Source organism: Mchenga conophoros, linkage group LG2 (genome assembly GCF_057382185.1).
Source record: "Mchenga conophoros isolate Kocher_MC1m ecotype Shallow Benthic linkage group LG2, M_conophoros_male_GT1.1, whole genome shotgun sequence".
NCBI lineage: Eukaryota > Metazoa > Chordata > Actinopteri > Cichliformes > Cichlidae > Mchenga > Mchenga conophoros.
Genome location: NC_140527.1, coordinates 20657377 through 20682248, shown reverse-complemented (window position 1 = coordinate 20682248; position 24872 = coordinate 20657377). Strand labels below are relative to the sequence as shown.

Below are 24872 nucleotides of genomic sequence, written 5' to 3'. Positions count from 1 at the left end.
TTAACCAAGCCTCCTCCTCATGCCCGCGGTCATGTTGAGCACCAAGCAAAAGAAAACACTGTCTGTGGTGTTCTTCGGAGACAATGGCGAAATTTACCAAGAACATAAAATTCTGCACTAATGAAACAGAGAGAAACACGAAGACTCACTTATGGCCAACTGATATGTAATGCTAAACAAATAAAATGTAGTAACACTAACAGTAGCTTAATTAGCATTAATAGCTTGTGTTTCTCAACTTCAAACAATAAACTCTTTGATGGGCAGACTTGAAATACATTATATATAAACTAATGTAAGTAGTTCTAACAATTTTAGCCTATTTACATTAACACTAACTATAATCCATCTGGAAGCAGGTCTCATATCTGGCATCTTTTCACAGCTTTGATAACTTATTTAACAACCACTTACAACCTTTTACTTAATAAGGGAATTTTTGGTATGTTTAACAGTAGAGTAAGAAAAATTTCTAGATTATTTAAATGAAAACATATATCAATATATTGTACATGTAAACATGTAAACAAAGGTAAGCACTAGGTTGTGAAAGGCGGCATGTTGCCTTCAAAGGATACTTTTGAGCTTTTAATAGTGTAAATGTTCCTCATTGGTTCACATATGTGGGAGTATTTATTTGAAAAGAAACTCAAACTGAGCAACTTATTCAAAATCTGTGAACACCCCGTTAGAAAGTGCTATCTTGGTGCTATCTTGGCTACATAAAGTGCTCATAATATAAGTGTAACTGTAAAATTTCTAAATTAAAGTAGTGTGTCAAATCTCACCACTAACAGAATTCTCTCTTCTTACCTTCTCATCTCACTCTTCATAGTGACAGTAGGCTGTTAGTCCATGTTTATCTCAAAGTCTCCACATCTATTTACAGTGATACAGTGATACATTTTGAAGATATCCTAGACTTTTCTGTCTGTAAACACTGCTGCCTTTAGCTACTGTTAGCTACTGTTAGCTGCTGTTAGCTGCTGTTAGCCAGCATTAGTAAAGTTTTTGTAATCGTTAAATTAATATCAAAGCAGTTGCCACACCTATGTGCCACTGAAAGAACATCATTGGCAAATGTTTATTTAAACTCAACTCACATGTAACTGCTATGTGCAGATAAGCAGAAGAAACTTTAGTATAAAACATAAAATAAATAAAACATACACTCTATCAAGAATGCCAGAAAAGTTTCTTTGTTTGGGCAGCATGAATCCAAAGTAAAATGGTAAATGGCCTGTATTTATATAGTGCTTTTACTAGTCCCTAAGGACCCCAAAGCACTTTACATATCCAGTCATCCACCCATTCACACACTGGTGATGGCAGCTACATTGTAGCCACAGCCACCCTGGGGCGCACTGACAGAGGCGAGGCTGCCGGACACTGGCGCCACCGGGCCCTCTGACCACCACCAGCAGGCAACGGGTGAAGTGTCTTGCCCAAGGACACAACGACCGAGACTGTCTGAGCCGGGGCTCGAACCGGCAACCTTCCGATTACAAGGCGAACTCCCAACTCTTGAGCCACGATCGCCCACAGTAAGTAATAGCCAACAAAATGGTCCAATGAGATAGTAAACTCATTATATCAATCTCAAATTCTAATATGCATCAACATCAGTCATGTGCTTATTTTTAAATTATAGTCTGCTTCAGATTATTCTACAGGTTATTACATTTTCTAAAACAATATGTGTAAACAGTCAGAGCCCTGCTGCTCCTACCAGTCCGTACATGTAGGAATTCCTCCTGCTCCTCTTCCCATTCCTACTCTTCTCATACCTTTCCTTCCTCCCCCTGCTCTGTGATGTCTCTCTCCCTCACTGGACTGATGTGTTTCATCTTGTCAGAACTGTCACAATTCCTTGATTGTGCCAGACACTGAGCGAGACATTTCCAAAAAGCCACACAGAGAAGGGATGCAATTCATGGCTGTTATTGTAATGAATGAATCCAGTGATGCAAAAGTAAACTGAAACCAGTGTCTAGTCGTTTTTGTAACCTTATACTAGACTAATGAGTGCTGGATTAGACCGCACTGGCTTGTGCACAAAACACTGTGCGATTGAACCTGATTGTCATAGAGAATGAGCTCTGTTTGCCAAAGCTTGGATATATTGAGTCGTCTTTTAACAAAACAAAAAAATCTCCTCCAGCTGGCCTGGGGATTTGTCTTTAACTGACATCAATAAATAGCAAAGATCCTTTTTATTCAGTGTTGTGGTTATAAAAGGGCTTTGGCAGAAAAAGGAGCATCCAGAAAGGTCACTGTGCCACCTCAGCTGATTTCTACTAATATACCTTTACAACCAAAGTAATAATAAACTATAGTTAAGTTACTGCAGTTCAAGCTCAAGTTAAGCAGCTAACAGCGGCTTAGTGCATTTGCAACAACTGTGATAACGTTCATGGCTAAAGAGGACACTGGTGTTGGAGTGGATCGGCCTCTGGAAGGCAGACTTTTTGAAGCATCCCCTCATGTTTCATTGGAACTAAAAACGAAAGGTCAATTATCAGCCTGTGCTCCAGTTTTGTAACTATGTTCTCACTGAAAGACTCCAAAATCATAGGAAATGTGTTGAGTACATTCTGTGTTCACAACTTAGCTCCAACTATCATTGTGTGTGTGTGTTGAGTTCACTGAATCACTTCTGCAGCTATAGAGGAAGCATCTCTCCTGCCCTGTACACATTGCAGTCTAAGGCACAAGTGCATTTGCATTGTACTATGCATGTATTTGTAATTATGCATACCTGTTTATAATCTCGTTCAAACTCACTCGTTTTTCTTTAAATCTGTTGTGTAGCCTGTAAAGGTGCCTGAGTGTACTGATTTATTATTTAAGTTTGGAAGCACAGCTGCTCATAAGTGACTACATTTTTTAATACATATATTTTTAAATAAAAGCCAAATGCCACCCTGTTGAAGTTGGTCCAGATCATATGCTCTGACTCCAGCCACAACTACGATCAGTTGATCTTGGTTTGGTGCCAGGAGGAGGAGGAAAATTTATGGATTTTGAGGAGTGCAGATATGGACAAAACCTTTATTTATTGCATAAAAGAACAAGAAGGTGATGGTAAAGTGTAAATTGCATCCAGGACAGAAACAACTGCCTTATACTGCTGACACAACACAAGCTCTTTGCAAGCATCCGCACAGACAGCATGCAAATGCAAAGCTAGCACCTAGAGTGATGTTATAGCTGAGTGCATACTGACCCCAGTCCAGCAGCCACAACATGAACTTACACAGGGAGCAAAGGCAGTGCTGAGCAGGCTCTGTTCTACATTTTTAAAACAGAATTATTGTCGTTTGAAAACTCTTTTCAACTTTGCATTTTATCGTTGGTTCTGTGTTCATATGTAATAAAAGAATGACTTATTAGAATAGAAATTTGTGGGTTGGTCGTCCCATTGCTTGTTATCGCCACATGAGAGGCCGCTATAAACTGTGTTGATATCACACGTCTGACCTAATCGGTCCATGTCGGTCCTTGGTCATTTTGTGGAAAACACACTAGTTGTTGTTATTGTTGTTTTTGTATTATATAATACAAATACAAATACAGGCCATTTACTACTGTCAAGACTATGTGCTGGAAAAGTTAAAAACAAACAAAAAGGCTGTTTGTCTTTAACAAATACCAAGAACTACTGATATTTTTTTAATGGAAATGCTTCAAATGCTCTTATCTGTTCTCAGGTGTTTTGTGGCTTTAATAATGGATAGATTATATCAGCACTGAAACTTCCTACATTTCACTGCTTATACAGTCCCGATCAAAGTTTCAGACCACTTGAAAAATGGCAAAAAAATCATATTTTGCATGGTTGGATCCAAGTTTCCAAGGTTCCAAATAGAGCTTCAATGTGCAGCAATAAGAAGAAATGGGAGTGAGACAAACCATTTTAATTCAATTCAATTCAGTTTTATTTATACAGCACCAAATCACAACAACAGTCGCCTCAAGGCGCTTTATATTGTGCAGTAGATCGTACAATAATAGATACAGAGAAAAACCCAACAATCGTATGACCCCCTATGAGCAAGCACTTTGGCGACAGTGGGAAGGAAAAACTCCCTTTTAACAGGAAGAAACCTCCAGCAGAACCAGGCTCAGGGAGGGGCGGGGCCATCTACTGTGATTGGTTGGGGTGAGAGAAGGAAGACAGGATAAAAGACATGCTGTGGAAGAGAGACAGAGATTAATAACAGATATGATTCAATGCAGAGAGGTCTATTAACACATAGTGAGTAAGAAAGGTGACTGGAAAGGAAAAACCCAGTGCATCATGGGAATCCCCGGCAGCCTACGTCTATTGCAGCATAACTAAGGGAGGATTCAGGGTCACCTGATCCAGTCCTAACTATATGCTTTATCAAAAAGGAAAGTTCGAAGCCTAATCTTAAAAGTAGAGATCGTTTTATTGAGCGTGCGGTTTATTGAAAATAAGGCTTAAACTGAAACAGGGCTGTTTTACAGCTGATCAAAAGTTTAGGACCACATGTGCAAATCTGTGCGAAAATGTGGATTCATTGTCATTTTCTATCAGTAGTCATGCTGTTATGACGTTCTGATGGCAAAGGCAAAAAAACGTTCCCTTTTTGAACGTGGTCGGGTTGTTGAACTGCATGAGCGGGGTCTGTCAGTGCTGTGTCCACTCTCACAGCACTGCTGAGGTCGGACACAGTAAGACGGTTATTTGGAATTTCTTAAATGATCCTGAGTGTTATGGAACAAAAAAGGTCAAGTGGAAGACCCAAAAAATGTCACCAGCACTGAGCCGGAGGATCCAATCAGTTCAATTCAATTCAATTTTATTTATATAGCGCCAAATCACAACATAAGTCGCCTCAAGGCGCTTTATAGATACAGAGAAAAACCCAACAATCATATGACCCCCTATGAGCAAGCACTTTGGCGACAGTGGGAAGGAAAAACTCCCTTTTAACAGGAAGAAACCTCCGGCAGAACCAGGCTCAGGGAGGGGCGGCCATCTGCTGCGACCGGTTGGGGTGAGAGAAGGAAGACAGGATAAAAGACATGCTGTGGAAGAGAGACAGAGGTTAATAACAGATATGATTCAATGCAGAGAGGTCTGTTAATACATAGTGAGTGAGAAAGGTGACTGGAAAGGAAAAACTCAATGCATCATGGGAATCCCCCGGCAGCCTATGTCTATTACAGCATAACTAAGGGAGGATTCAGGGTCACCTGGTCCAGCCCTAACTATATGCTTTAGCAAAAAGGAAAGTTTTAAGCCCAATCTTAAAAGTAGAGATAGTGTCTGTCTCCCGAATCCAAACTGGAAGCTGGTTCCACAGAAGAGGGGCCTGAAAACTGAAGGCTCTGCCTCCCATTCTACTTTTAAATACTCTAGGAGCAACAAGTAGGCCTGCAGAGTGAGAGCGAAGTGCTCTAATAGGGTGATATGGTACTACAAGGTCATTAAGATAAGATGGGGCCTGATTATTTAAGACCTTGTATGTGAGGAGCAGGATTTTGAATTCAATTCTGGATTTAACAGGAAGCCAATGAAGGGAAGCCAAAACAGGAGAAATCTGCTCTCTCTTTCTAGTCCCTGTCAGGACTCTTGCTGCAGCATTTTGGATTAGCTGAAGGCTTTTCAGTGAGTTTTTTGGACATCCTGATAATAATGAATTACAGTAGTCCAGCCTGGAAGTAATAAATGCATGAACTAGTTTTTCAGCGTCACTCTGAGACAGGATATTTCTAATTTTAGAGATGTTGCGCAAATGGAAGAACGCAGTCTTACATATTTGTTTAATATGTGCATTGAAGGACATGTCCTGGTCAAAAATGACTCCAAGGTTCCTCACAGCGTTACTGGAGGCCAAGGTAATGCCATCCAGGGTAAGAATCTGGTTAGATACCATATTTCTAGGCTTTTCAGGGCCGAGTACAATAACCTCAGTTTGATCTGAATTAAGAGGGAAAAACGGTTAGACACATCAACGGGTGGGTGGTGTACCTGGGGCCTCTGTTTAGGACTATGCTTCCTCCTCACCGTGACCCAGCCGCCCTCTTTCCCCAGCTGCTTGGGGTCTGCCGGGGAACAGCTAGTGGGGCCTACGCTATCTTCGGCTGCACCAGCTACAGGGCCCTGGCTAGCTATGGGTGAATGAAGGGTGCGAAGCCGAGTCTCCAATTCAGTAATCCTGGCCTCCAGAGCTGCAAATATGCTACATTTGTTACAGATATCATTACTGCTAAAGGAGGCCGAGGAGTAACTAAACATCTGACACAATGAGCAAGAAAGTGCAGGAGGGACAGGTGAAGTAGCCATGGTGCTAACGAGTCGGCTACGAGCTAAGCTAAGCTAGCGAAACAGTACAGAGACAGTGAGTGAATACTTTGGCTATAAATTAGGTAGTGAGTACACAGAAAGGGTGCTTCGGATGAAGCACGTGAAGATTATACTATGAAAAAGAATGTATTTAAAAGTTGTTAATTAAATTGCTAAGCAAATAAGCTACTCAGAAACACCACTGTGTTTGAGCAGGAACAGGAAGTGATACTCTACCGCAGAGCGAGCGAACACCAAGTGACAGCCTTGTCACTTGGTGAGACTGAAGGGCTTCAAAGACCTTGTCTCCTTGGACTCTAAAGAACCGACCGTTTGGACTTTGCAAGAGAACACCAAACATGGGACATTGAAAGATGGAAGAAAGTTTGATTCTCTGATGAGAAAAAAATTAACCTTGATGGTCCTGATGGTTTCCATTGTTACTGGCATGACGAGCGGATCTCACCTGAGATGTTTTCTAGGTGCCACAGTAGAGGAGGCGCTATAATGATCTGGGGTGCTTTTTCCTTCAGTTGAACAATGGAGCTTCAGGAGGTGCAGGGGCATCAAACTGCTGCTGGCTGTGTTCAGATGTTGCACAGAGCATCCCTCATGACTGAGGGCCCTCATCTGTGTGGTAACCACTGGATTTATCAACAGGACAACACTACAGCACACAGCGCCCGCAGGACAAGGGACTTCTTCCAGGAGAATAACATCACTCTTTTGGACCATCCTGCTTGTTCCTCTGATCTGATTGTTTTCAGGAAACTGCATGCTCAAAAAATGTTTTGTCTCACTCCCATTTCTTCTTGTTGCATGTTTGAAGCTCTGCTTGGAACCGTTAAGATCCAAACATGCAATATATGATTTTATTTTATTTTTTGCCATTTTTCAAGTGCACTTAAACTTTTGATCAGGACTGTACATTGAAAAGTTCACACAAATTATCACTACTTCAAATGAAAGGTTTATATGGAAGGAGCACCAGGTGATATTCATGTCTAAACTCACTGATGTGTTGGTCTGAAAAAAAGTTATACTTTATTTTTTACCACCATTTTTTACTGAAACAATAGAGACAACCAACCATATGGGGGGATTGGTTGTCACAAAGTGTCAAAGCATCTTTAATTGTTGTTAGAATTCATTTCAAAAATGAAAAGTGTACCCATTTTGAACTGGCACCTTCATTTCCATTGTTAGTGAAGGATTTTTTGCAATTCATGCAAGAGTAAAAGGTGTGGCCCTACACAGTGCCCTTGTTTTTGGTGCCTTGTAATGTTACACAATAATAAGATAATAATGTATATTGAATTGTTTCAAATACAACTTCAAACATTGCCCATGATTCTAATTGAAATGACAAAGGAAAAAGTAGTTGAAGCATAGACCACAGAGCCACACAACAACCTTGGATTTGAGCTGGAAGCTGCTCAGCCAGCTCATGTGATAGCGCTGAAAGGACGTGAGTAAGCCAAACACACTCAAATTGAGTGTTGTTTGCTCTCCAGTAATGCCTGTGAGACACACTGACAAAAACACAACGAAACAGAAAGAGATGTGGACAAGCAGGAGATGGGAGAGAGTCAGGAACAGGCCGACTGACTGAGCATTGTGCAGTTTTGGCAGGATGGATCGATTGTTTTAAACACATGTTCAGATACACCGAACAGAAGCTCACACTGTGTATCCACGTAAGGATTGTATTACTCAGCTGTGTGGCCAGGTGTCTTTGTGGTGCACGTTAATCAGAGTAAACAGTGGTAAGCCATTAAGCTACATTACACTGCCATGAGTTCACAGAGCTTAAATGAGATGTCACACTAAGCTGGAAATTAAATATTATCATAAACAACAAAAAGTAACTTAAGACGTTTTGTTTGACAGGAAATTCACAGGTGCAGTGACAGACAGCGTTATCCAATGTCAGTGTGTCCTAAAACTCCCTCACACAAATGGAATGCGGCCCAGATTAAAAGCCTAAATCAAACCAATACATGCTGTTCACCTGTTATCAGAATCAGAATACTTTATTGATCCCTAGGGGAAAATAGAGCACAGGCTCTCACACAAAAGATGAGAATCACCATAGCAGCTTGCAGTAGAGAAAGCATACACTGTCTGTAGGAACGATGGTATCATGATCCAGCGACACATTGTGTCGTCTGTATCTGGATGAATGGAGCAGGGACTGATCAAACACATGAAGGTTAACATGTCAGGCACCTAAAACATTTTCCCATAACTGTACCATACAGGTTTGATATGCACATGTGGGCATTCCTCTTTACATGTATTTGAATATGACAATATATTAAAAGCACGCAGACAACATAGTATTGTCTAAGTCCATGCAGTATGTGCACGATCCTTTTGGACGACAACACGGAAAGAGGGTGTCGGCTGAAGTATTCTATACTTCATGACTATACTGTTTACTATATTTTATACTTCATATCCTAAACTTTTATATAGTCCCGTGTTTTTGAAAGAGACCAGGGATATCATGATACCACTGTTCTAACATGTTGTTACAGAACATATAATACTCCGAAAAAGTGAGAACTGGGAGTAATTTATTTGTTACATTACAGCGCTGTATTGTTATTGTTACTATTCCCTTTTAATAATGATGTTCAGTTAATTGTCTCTCTAATTGGCTTTTTAATCACAGTTAGCTATTCATTAGTGTCATCAAGAGCACTCGCGAATAATCGAAATAATAATCATAAAAATAAGTCATGAGAATAAATAAATATAATATTAATTATGATAATTACTGTAATCCAACCCAGTTTTATTTATAACGCACTTTAAAATAGCCAGCACAGGACCAAAGTGCTGTACAGAAACTAAGTTAAAAACAAGAGAATAAAGGAAAACAGCAAAAATAAATCAATAAAACACATAATACATAAAAAATTAAAACAGCCATATAATAAAAAAATAAGATTAAATAGCATAGAAGGAACTAAAAACAACTAAAATAAAACTCAGCCACTTATAACATTGCTAAACACCTTGCTACCATCCTTGCTCCTCTCGTGGAGAACACCCCACACCACATCAAGAACTCCACCGACTTCACCGACAAGGTCCAGAAACTTACCCTGGATCCAGATGAAACCATGGTGTCCTTTGATGTAGTCTCTCTCTTCACTTGCATACCCACCACGGAGGCTGTGGAGACTGTCAGAAAACAACTACAAAAAGACAGCTGCTTGGAGGACAGGACCAACTTCACACCCGATCAGATTTGCACACTGTTAGACCTCTGCCTCACCACTACATATTTCAAATACAACGAAGGCTTTTACAGACAAAAACATGGCTGTGCCATGGGCTCCCCCGTGTCACCTATTGTAGCCAACCTTTACATGGAGGAAGTGGAAAGGAAGGCTCTTGGTTCTTTCAAAGGAAGAGTACCCAGCCACTGGTACAGATATGTGGACGACACCTGGGTCAAAATCAAGACACAAGAAGTGGAATCCTTCACTGCGCACATTAACGCTGTGGATAAAAACATCAAGTTCACCAGGGAAGACACAAAGGACAACTGTTTGCCTTTCCTGGACTGTGCCATGCACATTGAAGAGAACGGCAAACTCAACATCGAAGTTTACCGGAAGCCCACACACACGGACCAGTACCTCCTCTTTGACTCCCATCACCCTCTGGAACACAAACTTGGAGTAATTAGGACCCTACACCACCGGGCAGAACATGTTCCCTCTAAGCCTGAAGGGAAAAAGAAGGAACACACACATGTAAAGGAAGCACTCAAAACGTGTGGCTATCCTAAATGGGCGTTCTTAAAGTCAGCAAAGAGGCAGAGAAAAGAAGACCAGACACCAGCGAGGGAGGATAAGAAGGACAGACGCAACAACATTGTCATTCCCTATGTAGCCGGTGTATCAGAGAAACTCAGGAGAGTTTTCTCCAAGCATGACATCCCAGTGTATTTCAGACCCAGCAACACGCTCAGACAAAAACTGGTTCACCCGAAAGACAAAACGCCAAAACACAAACTTAACAATGTGGTGTATGCTGTACAGTGCAGCGAGGAATGCTCAGACCTTTACATTGGAGAGACCAAACAGCCACTTCACAAGCGCATGGCACAACACAGAAGAGCCACCTCCACAGGACAAGACTCAGCAGTCCATCTGCATCTTAAGGATAAAGGACACTCTTTCGAGGATGCCAATGTTCACATTTTGGACAGAGAGGACAGATGGTTTGAAAGAGGAGTGAAAGAAGCCATCTATGTCCACTGTGAGCGACCATCTTTGAACAGAGGCGGGGGTTTACGACACCAACTCTCTGCCATCTATAATCCAGTTTTGAGATCCCTTCCCAGACGCCTTAACGCCCACTCACATCCTGGGCCATCTGATCTCAGGAATTCGCATGATAAGGTGGGGCCAGGTTTCACAATGAACACACCCGAAACTCTGGCTGATTGGGACCCACACCCAGTTTCACACCTTGGCTCAGGCGATTAGAGGATCATCAGGGGGTCCTTTTGTCCCTCTGTGGGGGGATACTCCCACTAGGTTTATATCTGGGGCTCTCCACCATTTGACCTTAGAACTGAAGAAGCTTCTCGGATGAGAGGTGAAACGTCTTCAAGCAACTTAAAGAAGTTTTTCTTTAAGCTTTTCTTTGCAAGCTCCTTTGACTACGATGACCTGGATGACTGAGAACCTTCACAGACAAACTAAAATAAATCAAATCAAATCACTTTTATTGTCACATCACATGTGCAGGTACATTGGTACAGTACATGTGAGTGAAATTCTTGTGTGCGAGCTTCACAAGCAACAGAGTTGTGCAAAATACAATAACGTAAAACAAGCAAAATATAAGAATGGCTACATCTGAAACTAATAAATATATGTACTGTATATATATATATATATATATATATATATATATATATATATACATGCATTTCTGGATGTGTATACTAAATATTTTTCTACGTGTGTGTGTGTGTGTGTGTGTGTGTACACATATTTTACAAATTAAATAGATTAAACAATAAATAAATATATAAAAATATACAGAGTTGAGACATGTGCAAAACAGTGGCATTTCTGTACAGTATGGAGTGCATAATGTTAAAGTTCCAGTAGTGAAGCTGAGGTGTCTATGACGTGTTCAGCAGTCTGATGGCCTGGTGGAAGAAGCTGTCTCTCAGTCTGCTGGTTCGGGACCGGATGCTGCAGAACCTCCTTCCTGATGGAAGTAGTCTGAACAGTTTATGGCTGGGGTGACTGGAGTCCTTGATGATCCTCCCCGCTTTCCTCAGGCACCGCTTCCTGTAGATGTCTTGGAGGGAGGGAAGCTCACCTCCAATTATCCGTTCAGAGCACCGCACTACTCGCTGGAGAGCTTTGCGGTTGTAGGCGGTGCTGTTGCCATACCAGGTGGTGATGCATCCAGTGAGGATGCTCTCAATGGCACAGTGATAGAAGGTCCTGAGGATGCGGGGGTTCGTGCCAAATCTTTTCAGTCTCCTGAGAAAGAAGAGGCGCTGCTGCGCCTTCTTCACTGTTTTGTTTGTGTGTACTGACCACGTAAGATCCTCAGCCAGATGTACACCAAGGAACCGGAAGCTGCTCACTCTCTCCACAGCAGCGCCGTTGATGGTGATGGGGGCGTGCATGCACTTCTCTGCACCTCCGGAAGTCCACTATCAACTCCTTTGTCTTTGCGACGTTGAGGGTGAGATGGTAAACACAGAAAAAAGCTGTTGCTTGGGGGAGCTCGCGACGAGGCTGCCATACTCGGCGCCATCTTGTTTCTTCAGAAACTACAACTACAACTAAAACCAACATCTCACATGGTGTCAAAGGCAGTACAGAGGTGGGCTTTCAGGAGTGATTTAAAAAACAGGCAGCAAAGAGGTCTGTCTAATCTCTAAAGGCAGATCGCTCCATGGTTTTGGAATTGCTACAGCATGGTCTCCACTAAGTTTGCGCTTTGGCGAGTTCACCATCAGAGACCTGTACCTACAGTTGCATGCTTTTTTGAGGTCAAACCAGTATGCCCCTATCCTCCTCCTGCCGATGATGTTTTCCTCTCATGTCCCTTCATTTTTATCACCAACAACCTGCTATTACCAGACTGAGGTATCAAAAACATCCTGTGTTTACCTTAGCCACATGTTTTTTCTGTGCCCTGAGCTACAAGGTTTCTGGACAAGGTATTTTGCTATTATGTCAACTGTTCTTGGGGTAACTCTTCATCCTTGTCCTCTGATTGCTGTGTTTGGGATTCCTGCTCGCTCACTTACACTTGATTCCACACAAAGGGATATTATAGCCTTCACATCCCTATTAGCGAGACGTCTAATATTGTTGCATTGGAAGTCTGCTAAGTATCCTACTATTTCCCGGTGGCTTAAAGATGTCATGTTTTTTTTAAAACTTGAAAAAATTAAATATACGTTGAGAGGTTGCACAGCCAAATTTTTTCACAAGTGGCAACCCTTTATCTCTTATTTTGCTAGTCTAGAGGTATTGCCTGTTTAAATCTACTTTTGTTACTGTTATATTCCTCTAATATGTTTGATGGTTGTGTTGATCTGTGTGGGACTGGGGGGGGGGGGCGTTGTTTTGTTTTTTTGTTGTTTTTTTCATATATATATATATATATATATATATATATATATATGTGTTAATTTACTTAGGAAAATTAAGAAAGGTTGATTGTATTTCGGTAACTGCAAGTACTGTTTTCTTTTTTCAATAAAAATATTTTCAAAAAAAAAACAAAAAAAAAACATCCTGTGTTTGTGAACAGGTTTGACCTCTGACCTCCGCTGCAGTACCGCACACTCATGCTGAGTCAGTTAAGGAGTGGGAGAAAAGAATGCTTCTGCTTCCACTGTTGCTCCAGACTATTTGTGTGTGTGTCTGTGTTTTTGGAAGGTATTAAGTATTTGGTTACATTTCATCCTTTAATCAAGGCAAATTAAACTCTGATGTTGTAACTTTACACGCGTCCCGTCGTTGCAGCTCATGCAGGGCACTTCTGTCCCTTAGCTACACCCACAGTTAGCCTTAAATAGGTGAGTGTCATCAGCCGGATCGTTCAGGTTTGTCTCAGAAGAAGAAATAAGGGTGAAGTGAGAGCATGTGAGGGCGATTGTGTTTGTGTGTGTGTGTGGTAATAGGCTGTTCCTCTTGAGAACGATGCTGTCCTAAGACCACACCCCATTTTAAAGTACCCCCCCCACCCTCCTCCTTCTTCAGTCCACTTGTCCTTATTTGGTCGTGCTGCCAGCTCGGCTGATGATTGGTGGAGTGAAAACTATTTTGACTGAAACACACACACACGCTCGAACACACCTATATTGTTCCCAGCACCTCCCACGTGCACACAGGTACAGACATGATGTAAGGGTTTTCTCTGTACTGATTGCAGCTAAACATAAATACACAATAGCAATAAATTTAATAAGTAGTAAAGTTGTTTTCGAATGCTTGAATGAATCTTTGCCCCAAAAATTTTGTGTTAAAGGTCCAGAGCAATGTTTGAATGAGATGGAATGATACATAAATGCATATCAGACGGCATGTCTTGTCCAAACACGCAGGACAGAAAGCCTCAGTGTGCATACCTGATTCTGCAGGAATTTTAACATCTGGAACTTTCTTGTAATTATGCAGGAGGTCTATGAGGAGACACTGAAGAACGGCCAAAGCAGCATTCCAGATCTCAAATTATGACATTTAAGGAAGCAGCTTATCAGTAAGTTCAGGAAGTTGTTTTGTTATCACACACACTGAATGCATCCACACACCCCCAGCCCCCTCCCCTCCACCAACACAGCTAATTGCCATGAACTGTGTAGACCATCCGTCTTGGACAGTAAATCTAGTGCTATTATTATTATTATTATTATTATTTATTCATTTTGTAGAATCAGAAGAAGCACTTATACGTTTCAGATGCTCTTCTTCTACTATTAAAATGGTTTTGAGCGAGCATGAAACTATTTTTCATAAAAGGCAGAGCTGAAAACAATCAGGTAAAACAGCACCACCTAGTGACCAAACAATAAAAAACAAGGACAGGGTCACATTGTATTTATTTTACATCCAGAGATAATCCAGGAAAGTACAGACTCTGTATGCATTTAGAAGATGCGAGTCTACGCTGGGTCACTTGGTGTTGTGTCAGTCAGACGGCTCTCCTGCAGTCTCCAGCTCAGATAAAATAGCTCTGGAAGGGCCAGACAGACGAGATACAGTGTGTAAGCTTTAGCAGATTAAATGGGATTCAAATTCAAATTCAAATTTTATTTGTCTCACACTCTCACAGTCTCACACTCTCTCTCACACACACAGTATGACATGGGGGTGAAATGTTTGTAGCTGTGCAATGCCCGACCATTGGGATTGGGAGCTATGATGTCATTGCTGATGTCTGAAGAAATCATTCACCAAGTGGAAAACAACAGCTCAAAATCCATCCATCTATCCATCCAATAAAAGCACTTTTTGTAATAAATCTTTTGCAAGTTTAAGCTCATAATACTGCCCCCAGTGGTAAAGGTTTACGGTGCTTGAATTTTCTAGCCACGATTAACCACATGCATGTTTGGACAGATGAGACAACGTGATGGATGCATCACTCTGGGGCTGTTTTATGGTCAGTGGAACTGATACATTTCAGCAAAGGAAACAGACTACCTTAGAAGTTTTGAGTATAACCTCCAGCCACCTTGGATGCTGAACATAACTGAATGTTTCAGCAGGGCAGTGACCCCAACCACGGGTGGAGGGATGATGTAGAACATTTGAGTTAGTCAAAATCCAGACCTCAGCCAGAATTATGCCAGGTTTACTGATCAAAACCCATAAAATCTGGTAACAGTGTAACTTGATAAGGGCAATTTAACCAAATATCCAATCTTGAGGGTTTTTTGTAATTAAATAACAAAACTATATATCTATCCAGATATCTCTCTCATGTATCCTGCTTACCTTTGCTCTTCAGTCAGCTCAAACTCAGCCAGTGCTCTCTTTGCTAGCCTCCATGTTGTTGGCAGGCAGAAGGCTGCAGACAGCTGCACCAACTGCACTGCTTTCTGGGAGTCACCGTCACTGTGGCACACTGACAGGAAGTTGTTCAAGAGCCCCTCGCTGTAGAGTAACACAGCAGGAAACAGAGTCAGAGGCAACTCAGCCAACACAAGGGTTTGTCTGTGCAGGTTCTGGATCATCAAGCTCACAGTAGCTTTGAGAGCTTGAAAAGAAGAAAGTGGATTTCTTTTGTCTTCTCTTCAAACTCTTTAATATCAGTTTTTAAATGTCCTAAATAAAGTTACACAGGTGAAGTTTTCTGCATAAAAATATAGCAATTGTTGTTCATGTGTGACATGATGAAGGAGTGTGGGCTTTGTCATTGTCATCACTCATTATGAGTCTAGTCTGAAGTGAGACTTACGAAGGAACTCTGTTCCTGGACTTGAAGAGCTGCAGCATCTCCCTGCAGAGAAAAGGTGACATTAGATTGCAGCCAAGTCAGAATACAGTAAAAGTTCTCCTCCTGACATGTGCGGCTGTCGCTCTCACCAGGCCTGTCGGGTCTTGTTAGCTCGCAGCAGCAGTGTGGTGATGTGTGAGAGGGAGGCAGCGCTCCACTCTATACTGGGCCTCAAATCAAATACACTCTTTACATCCAGAGCGCATGCTGCAAAGGACTCCTGAACCTGCAGGCAAAAGGCAGGCGAGCTCATAGAAACACACTCAGGTTGGCATTACTAACTCGCTCAACATCACTGTCCAGATGGCGAAAACTGATAACACAAATGTCGTCAGACTGACCTCAGAACTGTGTTTCTCTCTGGCCATGAGGCTGAGCAGCTCCTCCACCAGATCGGGTTTGTTATCGTGCCCGAGAGTCTTGATGTCTGAAAAAACAGGTCAATGTGACAGATCCTGACATGCAGAGGAAGGGGCTTTTTAAACAATCAATGCATTGTCTACTCTTCATCAAGATATGCACTGAACAATGCATCTTGGAACTCACCTTTCCATATAGAAGGCAGCAAGTCCAGACGGCTGTCCGTGTCCAGGGCCTGCAGCAGGTCCCTCATTCCCTGAGGGTTGGGGTAGTAGAGCTACAAACGCAGGATATAAGGAAAGGTAGTTAAAGCAAGACTGAAGGTGAAACCTATTATTTCTTTATTTTTTCCTTTATAAAGACAGAGACAGCCAAAGAATCTTCCAAAACAAATCAGGTTTTTCCCCTTTTTTTCTCAACTTAGCGCACTTGTGACCCGGAAAGATGACAGATTATAACTGAGACATTATGTGCATATATTTAAATATCATTTACATATGCATATAATATAAGCACATGGAGCAGACGGAGAGAAGCAGATATGCACTGACCGAGGGAATGATCTGCTTGTACCATTTCAGCACCACATCAATGTGCTCCATCATGCACAGCAGGTTGAAGAAGCGACCACTGCAGAGGAGGGAGAATGGTTGTTTACCTACCCACGTTTACTGCTTATAACTGGATCAGATACAGATTCAGAGTGATTATACTGCATTACACGACCACATCATTGGAAGTTAGCAGAGGGTTCCTACTTACTAGTAAATGCTCTGCTGGAAGGAGTCTCCCAGCAGCCTCCAGTTCTCCCCGACATCTACCAAACTCTGGATTTTATATCCCAGCTCAAGATCTTTACTGTCCAAACACTGCAAGGACAAAAAGCATGCACGCGGAAACAGGTCACGCTGTATAAGCAGGGCATAGCCTCCTTTAATTATAATGTATGACTGATGTCACCACTGATCTGGGAGCTAAGAATCAAACGCTGCCATGAGACTGTCGAGACTGTAAAGCAGGACTCACTATTCTCATTGCGCTGGAGAAGAACAGAACTGGAGAGACAGAGAGAGAACACAGCATCAGTTTTACCATCCACATCTCCGCACGTTTGTTCTACCCAAACAAAAGGAAACATTTGCTAAATCTGTCGTGCGCCGTGATATACCATCGTCAGGGTCCTGGCAGGTGAAGATGCGTCCCTCCAGCTCAGCTATCACCTCCTGAAGAAGATCAGTGTTGTTCTGTGCAGAAGAGGCTGGAGAGGAAACACATGGGGTGAATGCACATTTGAAAGCATGCAGCCGACAAACAGCGCAGATGCCTGTGAGGGTCACGTATGAGAGCAACTGCAGGGCTACCTGATTTGTAAAAGACTGCCAGGATGTGGTCGTAGGAGGCCAGGCTGGGAGCTGCACACACACACACACACACACACACACTCAGAGAAAAAAATAAGACTTGCCTGTAAAACACCAGGTAATAAAACACGAATGGCAGTGTTACCTATCCCCAGCGCCTTCATCTCATTCAGAGTGTGCAGAGCTTGTGTTTTGGCCAAGAAGCCGCAGCGTCTCAGAGCTTTGAGGACGCTGTTGAAGGTCAACAGGTCAGGACGAACTTTCTGCTGATTCATCTGGTTCAACAGCTCCTGCAGACAAGGAGACGCCATTGTGAATATTAACTATTTGATTTGATTTGATTAACTAGGAGACCAGAAAGGGTCCAATGGAGAAGAGAGCGTGAACACGGATGACCTTTAGCTTTAAAAGGTTGGAAACGACCAAACTACCAGTGCAAAGATGGCAGTAAATACAAAACCTCTTTACCACAGGACAAATTACTTGTGTTTGTTTGCCTTTTTTTTTTTTTTTTTTTTTTTAAATACAAAAGCATTGTGCAGCAGCGATCAATAAATCAGTGTGAAGGGTCTTACAGCAACGAGGTCCCATCGCTCATTAAATTTGTCTCGGACATCTGGAGCTCCTGAGATCAGAGCATTGAAGATGTGGACATCAGCTGAAGGGAAACGATTGGGTTATTAGTTAACAGATTACATATTTAATGTAAAATATATACAAAAATACATAATATATGGCCAAAAGTACTTGGCCACCCCATTACACCCACAGTTAAACTCTGAGTCGGGCTATAAGAGTCCTCCAGTTTTTCCATCTTCGATGAAACAACATATTTCCTTATCACCGTAAGAAGACACAAAATTCATTCAATTTAAGTTCAAGACTCATTTAAATGATGAGAAGAATAACTACACGAAAGGCCACATGATTGCTAGAAGCAATGACATGACCTCTATACAGTATTTAACCAAAGCAGTGATATTAACCAAAGCAGCTCACCTGTCAGCCTGTTGTTAAGCATATCTGTGTACATGCTGAATGCCTTTGCATAGGCTCCATGCTGTGGGGACACACACAGACACACACACGAATATTAGGATACACTAAAATGACCCTTTCACTGCTGTTGCAATGCTGCAGGCCTGCATTTAGCCTGTGACTCTGATGCACGCCTACCTTGACCATGCCTCTGATGAGAGCAGAGTAACAGCGTGTATCCCGCTCTGGCAGCAGGTTAAAGATTCTCTCCGCATTGTTGTTTTCTTTCCAGGTGAACTTCAGGAAGTCTGAAGCTCGGCGGACCCGTGCTTTCCTTTTCTTCAGCTCCTCTCCAAATTCCTGCGGAGAAAAAACAGAGAAGTATCCTGCAGTGCTAACGTCCTTTTCACTGGAGCAGCTACTTTAATGTTACGTCAGGCGGGAACTCACTGCGTCGTCTGTCTGTGGCTCCCCATCCTGGACGGGGTCCCTGTCGCTGTAGAGACAGATAAGGTCCAGCAGGCTATGGGTTGTTTCCATGGAGACAGTAGTGCCTGAAAAAAAATTGCAAAAAAACATTTTTAAATGTGAAGCTTTGAGCTCCAAAGTAACATTCTGTAAAATGCAAAGAACTTCTGCAGACAACACCTATACTACTGATGCACACAATAGCAGAGTAAATAAGTATTTGGAGTACAGCTTTACGATATTCATGCTGTGCGTGCATGTGTGTGTGTGTGCGCGTGTGTGTGCGCGTGTGTTCTCACCAGCTTGCAGTAACTGATCATACATGTCAACAGCAGCTGTAACTTTCCTCAGGGTGATCCTTTCCTTCAGTGCTTCCTCACTCACCTCCTCAAGACGCAGGGATACAGTCTCTGGCATCAGACACTACACACAGACCGACACACAGACACGACAACCAATTGCTTAGTGAAAAGGAACCGCACAATACGAGAGCAGCACTACACTACATACCCACACTTCCACACACTGCTGTGTATTTCTTACGGGTATATGAGGTTCTGCAAAGTCTTTGGTGAAGAGTTTGGGGTTGTTGTTGACGATGTATTTGGCTGCAGATCTGCCGGACTCCTGAGAGAGAGAGAACAGCTTCTGCAGAGATACAATAAAGCTGGTTTATTAGGTTGCTCGCAGAGTAATGAGCAATACAGGCAAAAAACAAAGTTGTCTGCGTTACCTGATCTAAGACTCTTGAAATGAATTAAATAAAAAGAGAAACTGTCTGATGTAACTAACAGTGTCCCTAAATATACATACAAGCATAAAGACATGTTTTAACATACAAACTCAGTAGAAGTCCTGGGAGAGAGGTAAGGATCATCCTGGAATTGGTAGGGATATGCTGTGGGATCCTGCAGGGGCAAAGAAAAGGCGGTCAGTCCAAGCTAAAAATCCAGCTTCATGAATACAGTGAAAAATGTGAAGGTGCTCTCACCCTGCTGACAGTTGAAGCCAGCGCCTCCAGCACTGCCTCTCTGCTCCTGTTTGATAAAGAAAAACATGATTTTAATGCCTCATTTAAAGAACGCTTTAAACAAAAGAGCATGAGAGGCTGTAATACCCCACTTCACAGTCAGATCAGCTCATACCATGTCTTCTTCCTGGGGATGACAACGGACTCTGCCGATTCTGCAACACAATTGACGAGACGTGAAGATTAAAAATGAAAGCTTTGATGTAATAAATGCTCCTTTCAGTTCAATATTTTCCTGCTCAACTAAACTCATTGATGAAATCTAAATGCTTCCTAAATTTAACCCACTGACTAACAAACACTGAATTTATATCATTTACCTTTATTGGCTTCAGCAGCTTGCTGTCGTAGAGCTGAGGTCCAACCGAAGCCCCTGAAAGATCATTTTTGTCAGTTTAGCCAGAATGATTTTTTCCATCCTTGTTACACTTCAATCTAAAAACACGACCAGCGCTACACCTGCTTTAACTGGATGATGTATCCTCACAGGTCTGTCGGCTGAAATTAAGCGCTCCTCTATCGACACTAAAATATGTTTCACTTAACAGCGGTCTGGTTTATTTTCCACTAACGTCAACACAACAAATCGCCCTAGAATTAAACTGTTAAGTGTTTGGGTTGCTTTGCTCAAGTCTGTTGTGTCACCAGCTCATATTTTCAGGCGAGAATGTAGCTGTGTAAACCTCAAGTATCTGCTCAGTTTATCAAGACACCACATATTTTCAAAAGCGCTCCGATGTTTTCAGAGACGTCTGTTACCCACTAGCTCGATATCTAGCCGGGGCAAGGCTCACTCGAGCCGTGAGAACACCGGACTCCCGGCAGATCGTTTTCAAACACACCGCTGTCTTTCGCTGCTCAGGTTAAACATGATATATAAGTCACTTAGATAACTTACAAATGTTATTGTTTGGCTTATTTTAGTATTTTATTTGTTCCTGAGTAAATCGGTTTGGCTGAGATTAAAGTTATAGTTTTTACACAGCTGAATAAACATCAAGCAGACAGCTGATTATCAGAAGTGTGAGATGCTCCAGAATATACTCCAGTGTCCTGTTATATTTTAGATAGCAAGGAGTTTATTAAACTTCACTGAAACAATCTGCAAATTTCATTGAAATTTAATAAACTATCATCTTGTCTTTATTTTTAGTTAGCACATACCTTAAACACTTAAAGCTGTAAGCTAATGATAGTTATATAAGAGCAGATGCTGCTGGTGCAATAAGCTGAACGTTTTACGTCCAATGGATGATGATCTGATTAGTCGACTAATCGCAAAAATAATCGGTGACTAGTCGACTATCAAAATAATCGTTTGTGGCAGCCCTAGTGTGTGTGTGTGTGTGTGTGTGTGTGTGTGGGGGGGGGGGGGGGGGGGGTGTTATGAATTTTAAAAAAAATGAAGGGGGCCTAGCAAAAAACAGTTTGGGAACCACTGCACTTCTGTCACAAATCTCCCTGACACTTGTCTCCAACCTTCCCTGTGCTCTCGTCCATTATTCTGGGTGAATTTAAATTTGCCCATCACTACCTCTGCACCTTACATCTTCACTGTTACACCTGCCTCGCTCTCATTCCCACACTTCCTGTCTAACATCAGCCGACTTTTGTGAAAAAGGAGAGAAAAAAAAAGCTTTCACGGCGGTCACATTATGTACATCTGGCATCGTCTATGAGTATTGGCCAGACAGCACATCAGTAAGGCTCTGCCACTGTTTCATCTGTGACCTGCTTGTTTGCAGAGGGTCCTCCAAGCAAACTCGGACATTTCAGCTGTTACATTCACACGTCATAGCTAACATCTCAGCAGCTTATTCAGCACCTCTAGCTCCTTGTGTCAGATATATTCTTATGTGCCGAGGATTACAAAAGGCAGTTAATGGCTGTGGAAAATGCAGGTGTGACGCTTTTTAACGTTTTAGTTACTATTTTCCTCACTAATGTAGACATTTAAGAATCCGTGCAGGTAGCTGGTTAGTTGGGGCTTCACACGTCTAGCAGCTCTCTGATGTAAACGACGTGAAGACATGACCTCCTGTCAGACGGCGCTAGCTGCTGCAGCTGTCGCACTCTTGTCGCAACAAATAAAAAACACAACATAGGAGACGAATGAATAACGCCCGTATTTAAAATAACCATTTATCAACTCGTCCTACCTGTGGCCCAACAGCTGCTCGAGGTTATATAGAATAAATCGTCCGTTTCTCTGCACAGAGTGCCCTATGTGCCTACCGGGCGCCGCCATATTGCTACAAACTGAAGGATTCTGGGAGGGACGAAACTATCTGTGCTAAGACGGAGGGGGGAGTTAAATAACAAGTAGTGACATTTTGGAGGATATAGTGCACTTTTCCCTTTCATGTAGAACAAAAAAGAATATTTATCTTTAAGTGTGGTCATTTAAACTTTAAACATGCAGCAGGTGTTGTGGAAAGTTTAGTCATACCTATTCGTGTCTCCCCTGTCGTAGAAACTTACGTGTTACGGCCCCACGTGTGAAACAGGAGGAATAGCTTCTCACTGAGCGCCATGAAGTAATCTATGTAAACGGGTAAAAAGTGCTGATAATTCCCCGCCAAAGAAGATGTTGTTCGGAAAAGAAGTGCCATGGCGGCGTTTGGAAGGCATGTCGTTTGGCATTTACTCCGCCGAAGAGATAAGGTGAGGGAGCTGGTCGGTTTTTAGCTACGCGCTAAGTGCTAGTTCAAAACAACACGCAAGAGACAGCATGATGAGAAGTTCTGGCTTTTCACAAAGCGCATAGTATGTCTTGTGGTTGCTGTGTTGTTGTTATTAATGTGTGTTCATCTGTGAAACGTGTAAGGACCTCCCGTTATAAGGTTATTACCGTTGTGCTACTTTACAGTCCAGCCTCCCAGTATGCTGTGATAAAGAACGTGTCATCGAGTAAACACAGATATGCACCTATTCGGAACAGACCCAAGAGCTGCTAGAAATTCAGTATAACTGTAGTAAAGACATAATGCATCGATAATAACGTCAAAAATGTCTGATCTGAACTTTCTTTATGTACCATGATTCAAAAATAGCCAGTGAAACCTTGTTGTGCCCCTGTCATGACTAATGTCCTCTTAATTTCCAACAAGCTGTTGTGTGAAAGCTGAGGTTTGGTTTACAAACTGGTGCATTTCTAATAATCTATGTATCTTGCGAATTTCCCTCATGCAGAAAGTTGAGTGTGAAAGCCATCACTAACTTCAGGTTCCTGGATGGTGTTGGGAATGTGGCCCCAAACGGCTTGTATGATCTGGCTCTGGGACCAGCAGACATCAAAGAGGTAAGATCTTCAGACGTGATGATGCATTTGTCACAGATTAGTCCGTACCATTTTATTTCCCATTTAGGTTTTATGCCTGTACAGCTTAAGTTTCAGGAAGTAATCCACCAAAAATGGCTCATAATGTTCTGGAATCTGTAGATTTTGGAATAAATAATGATCAGCTGAATGTGTTGTTTTCATGTGTTCATGGTTGTGTGTTGCTGCTTTTACCCAGGTGTGTTCAACCTGCTGTCAGGATTTCAACAACTGCCCAGGCCACCTTGGACACATAGAGTTACCTCTACCTGTGTATAATCCATTGTTCTTTGATGTAAGCGTTTCACATGCACACATACACGCTTACAAAGAGTAGCAGTGTTAAGCATCTGCTTTTCCTTCCTCACCTTAATGTCTGCGCTGACCTCTCTCTTCAGAAACTCTACCTGCTGATCCGTGGCTCGTGCCTGGCGTGTCACATGCTAACATGTCCTCGAGCAGCCATGCACCTGCTGCTGAACCAGCTCAAGTTATTGGACCACGGAGCCATGCAGGAGGTCTACCAGATCGAACAAGTTCTCGGCCAGGTGGGTTCTGCACTCACGATGGCATGAAGTGCACCGACACAGGGCCAGGTGTAGTAAACGGAGCAAACTAGTTTTGACAGGTGTGGTTAGTTTTACAAGGGATTTAAAAAGAAATGAACCGAGTTTGGACTCTTGCAGCAGCTTCTCCTACGATGGGGTCTTTCACTGTTTTGTTTTTTCACTTCTGCTTCTCTGTGCTTTGTAATTATCACAGGTCAGTGTTAGTCTCTTTATGTTTGATTCATTTGACTCTGTGTGTGTGTTTGTGTTAGTACATGGAGGAGAATGTCAAAGCGACTGTCGATGAGGTCGTGCAGGTGCTGCAGGTGTTTACAGACGCCACAGTTGGAATGAACGCAGCGACTTCAGAGAACACCAAACCTGTGAGTACACACTTACAGACTCATGAAGGAATGCATGGAGATGTTTTGTGAATGAAATAAAACCGCACGTAAATCAGATTGCGATGTGCATTTGTGTCAGCTGTGCAGTTTTTCTGTTTATTTGGCATGTGTGTGTGTGTGTGTGTGTTTCAGATTAAGCACTTGGTTGAGAAGAAAGGCAGTTTGATTAACGACTTCTGGAAGATCCATATGAAAACCAGGAAGTGTCCTCACTGCGGGTAACTCGATGGAATGCACACATCTGTCACTGATATTCATCCTGTTTATGATTTCAGCAAATAGTGTCTTTACTGGATGTCAGTGTTGAAAAGTGTTGCTCTAAAGTCGTCTTCAAGTCAAAGTTTAATCATCCCTTGCTGTAATGTAATACATGATAATGGAGAGGTTTATACTTACATATAAACAATATATTCTCCCTTATTGTGACGTAGGGACGACCGTGGCTCAGGGGGTTGGGAATTGCATCTGTAATCGGAAGGTTGCCGGTTCGAACCCCGGCTTGGACGGTCTCGGTCGTTGTGTCCTTGGGCAAGACACTTTACCCTACTTGCCTACTGGTGTTGGCCAGAGGGGCCGATGGCGCG

The 24872-nt window shown here is 42.3% G+C and overlaps 2 protein-coding genes across 3 annotated transcripts in view; one reads left to right on the top strand and one right to left on the bottom strand.

Moving 5' to 3' along the window:
* Nucleotides 1-14403: 14403 nt before the first annotated feature.
* Nucleotides 14404-22283, bottom strand: ptcd3 (pentatricopeptide repeat domain 3). The gene is made up of 23 exons (XM_085287748.1): nt 22177-22283; nt 20338-20390; nt 20133-20172; nt 19979-20024; nt 19827-19895; nt 19531-19635; nt 19287-19410; nt 18970-19073; nt 18718-18879; nt 18541-18601; nt 18117-18199; nt 17687-17831; nt 17542-17592; nt 17349-17438; nt 17207-17235; nt 16943-17049; nt 16732-16810; nt 16367-16457; nt 16162-16247; nt 15910-16046; nt 15782-15823; nt 15319-15477; nt 14404-14554 (listed from the first exon to the last, which is right to left on the bottom strand). Exons 1-23 carry the CDS (start codon nt 22263-22265, stop codon nt 14509-14511), a joined length of 1998 nt encoding a protein of 665 aa, XP_085143874.1. The 5' UTR covers nt 22266-22283; the 3' UTR covers nt 14404-14508.
* A 211-nt stretch (nt 22284-22494) lies between these two features.
* polr1a (RNA polymerase I subunit A) overlaps nt 22495-24872 on the top strand; it is a 29634-nt gene continuing 27256 nt past the window's right edge. For both annotated transcript variants that reach the window (XM_085287660.1, XM_085287650.1), the window contains exons 1-6: nt 22495-22681; nt 23210-23318; nt 23536-23631; nt 23735-23884; nt 24157-24267; nt 24421-24506. In XM_085287660.1, the coding sequence (XP_085143786.1) occupies nt 22605-22681; nt 23210-23318; nt 23536-23631; nt 23735-23884; nt 24157-24267; nt 24421-24506 (629 nt within the window). In that variant the 5' untranslated portion in view covers nt 22495-22604. The remainder of the gene's footprint in view (nt 22682-23209; nt 23319-23535; nt 23632-23734; nt 23885-24156; nt 24268-24420; nt 24507-24872) is intronic.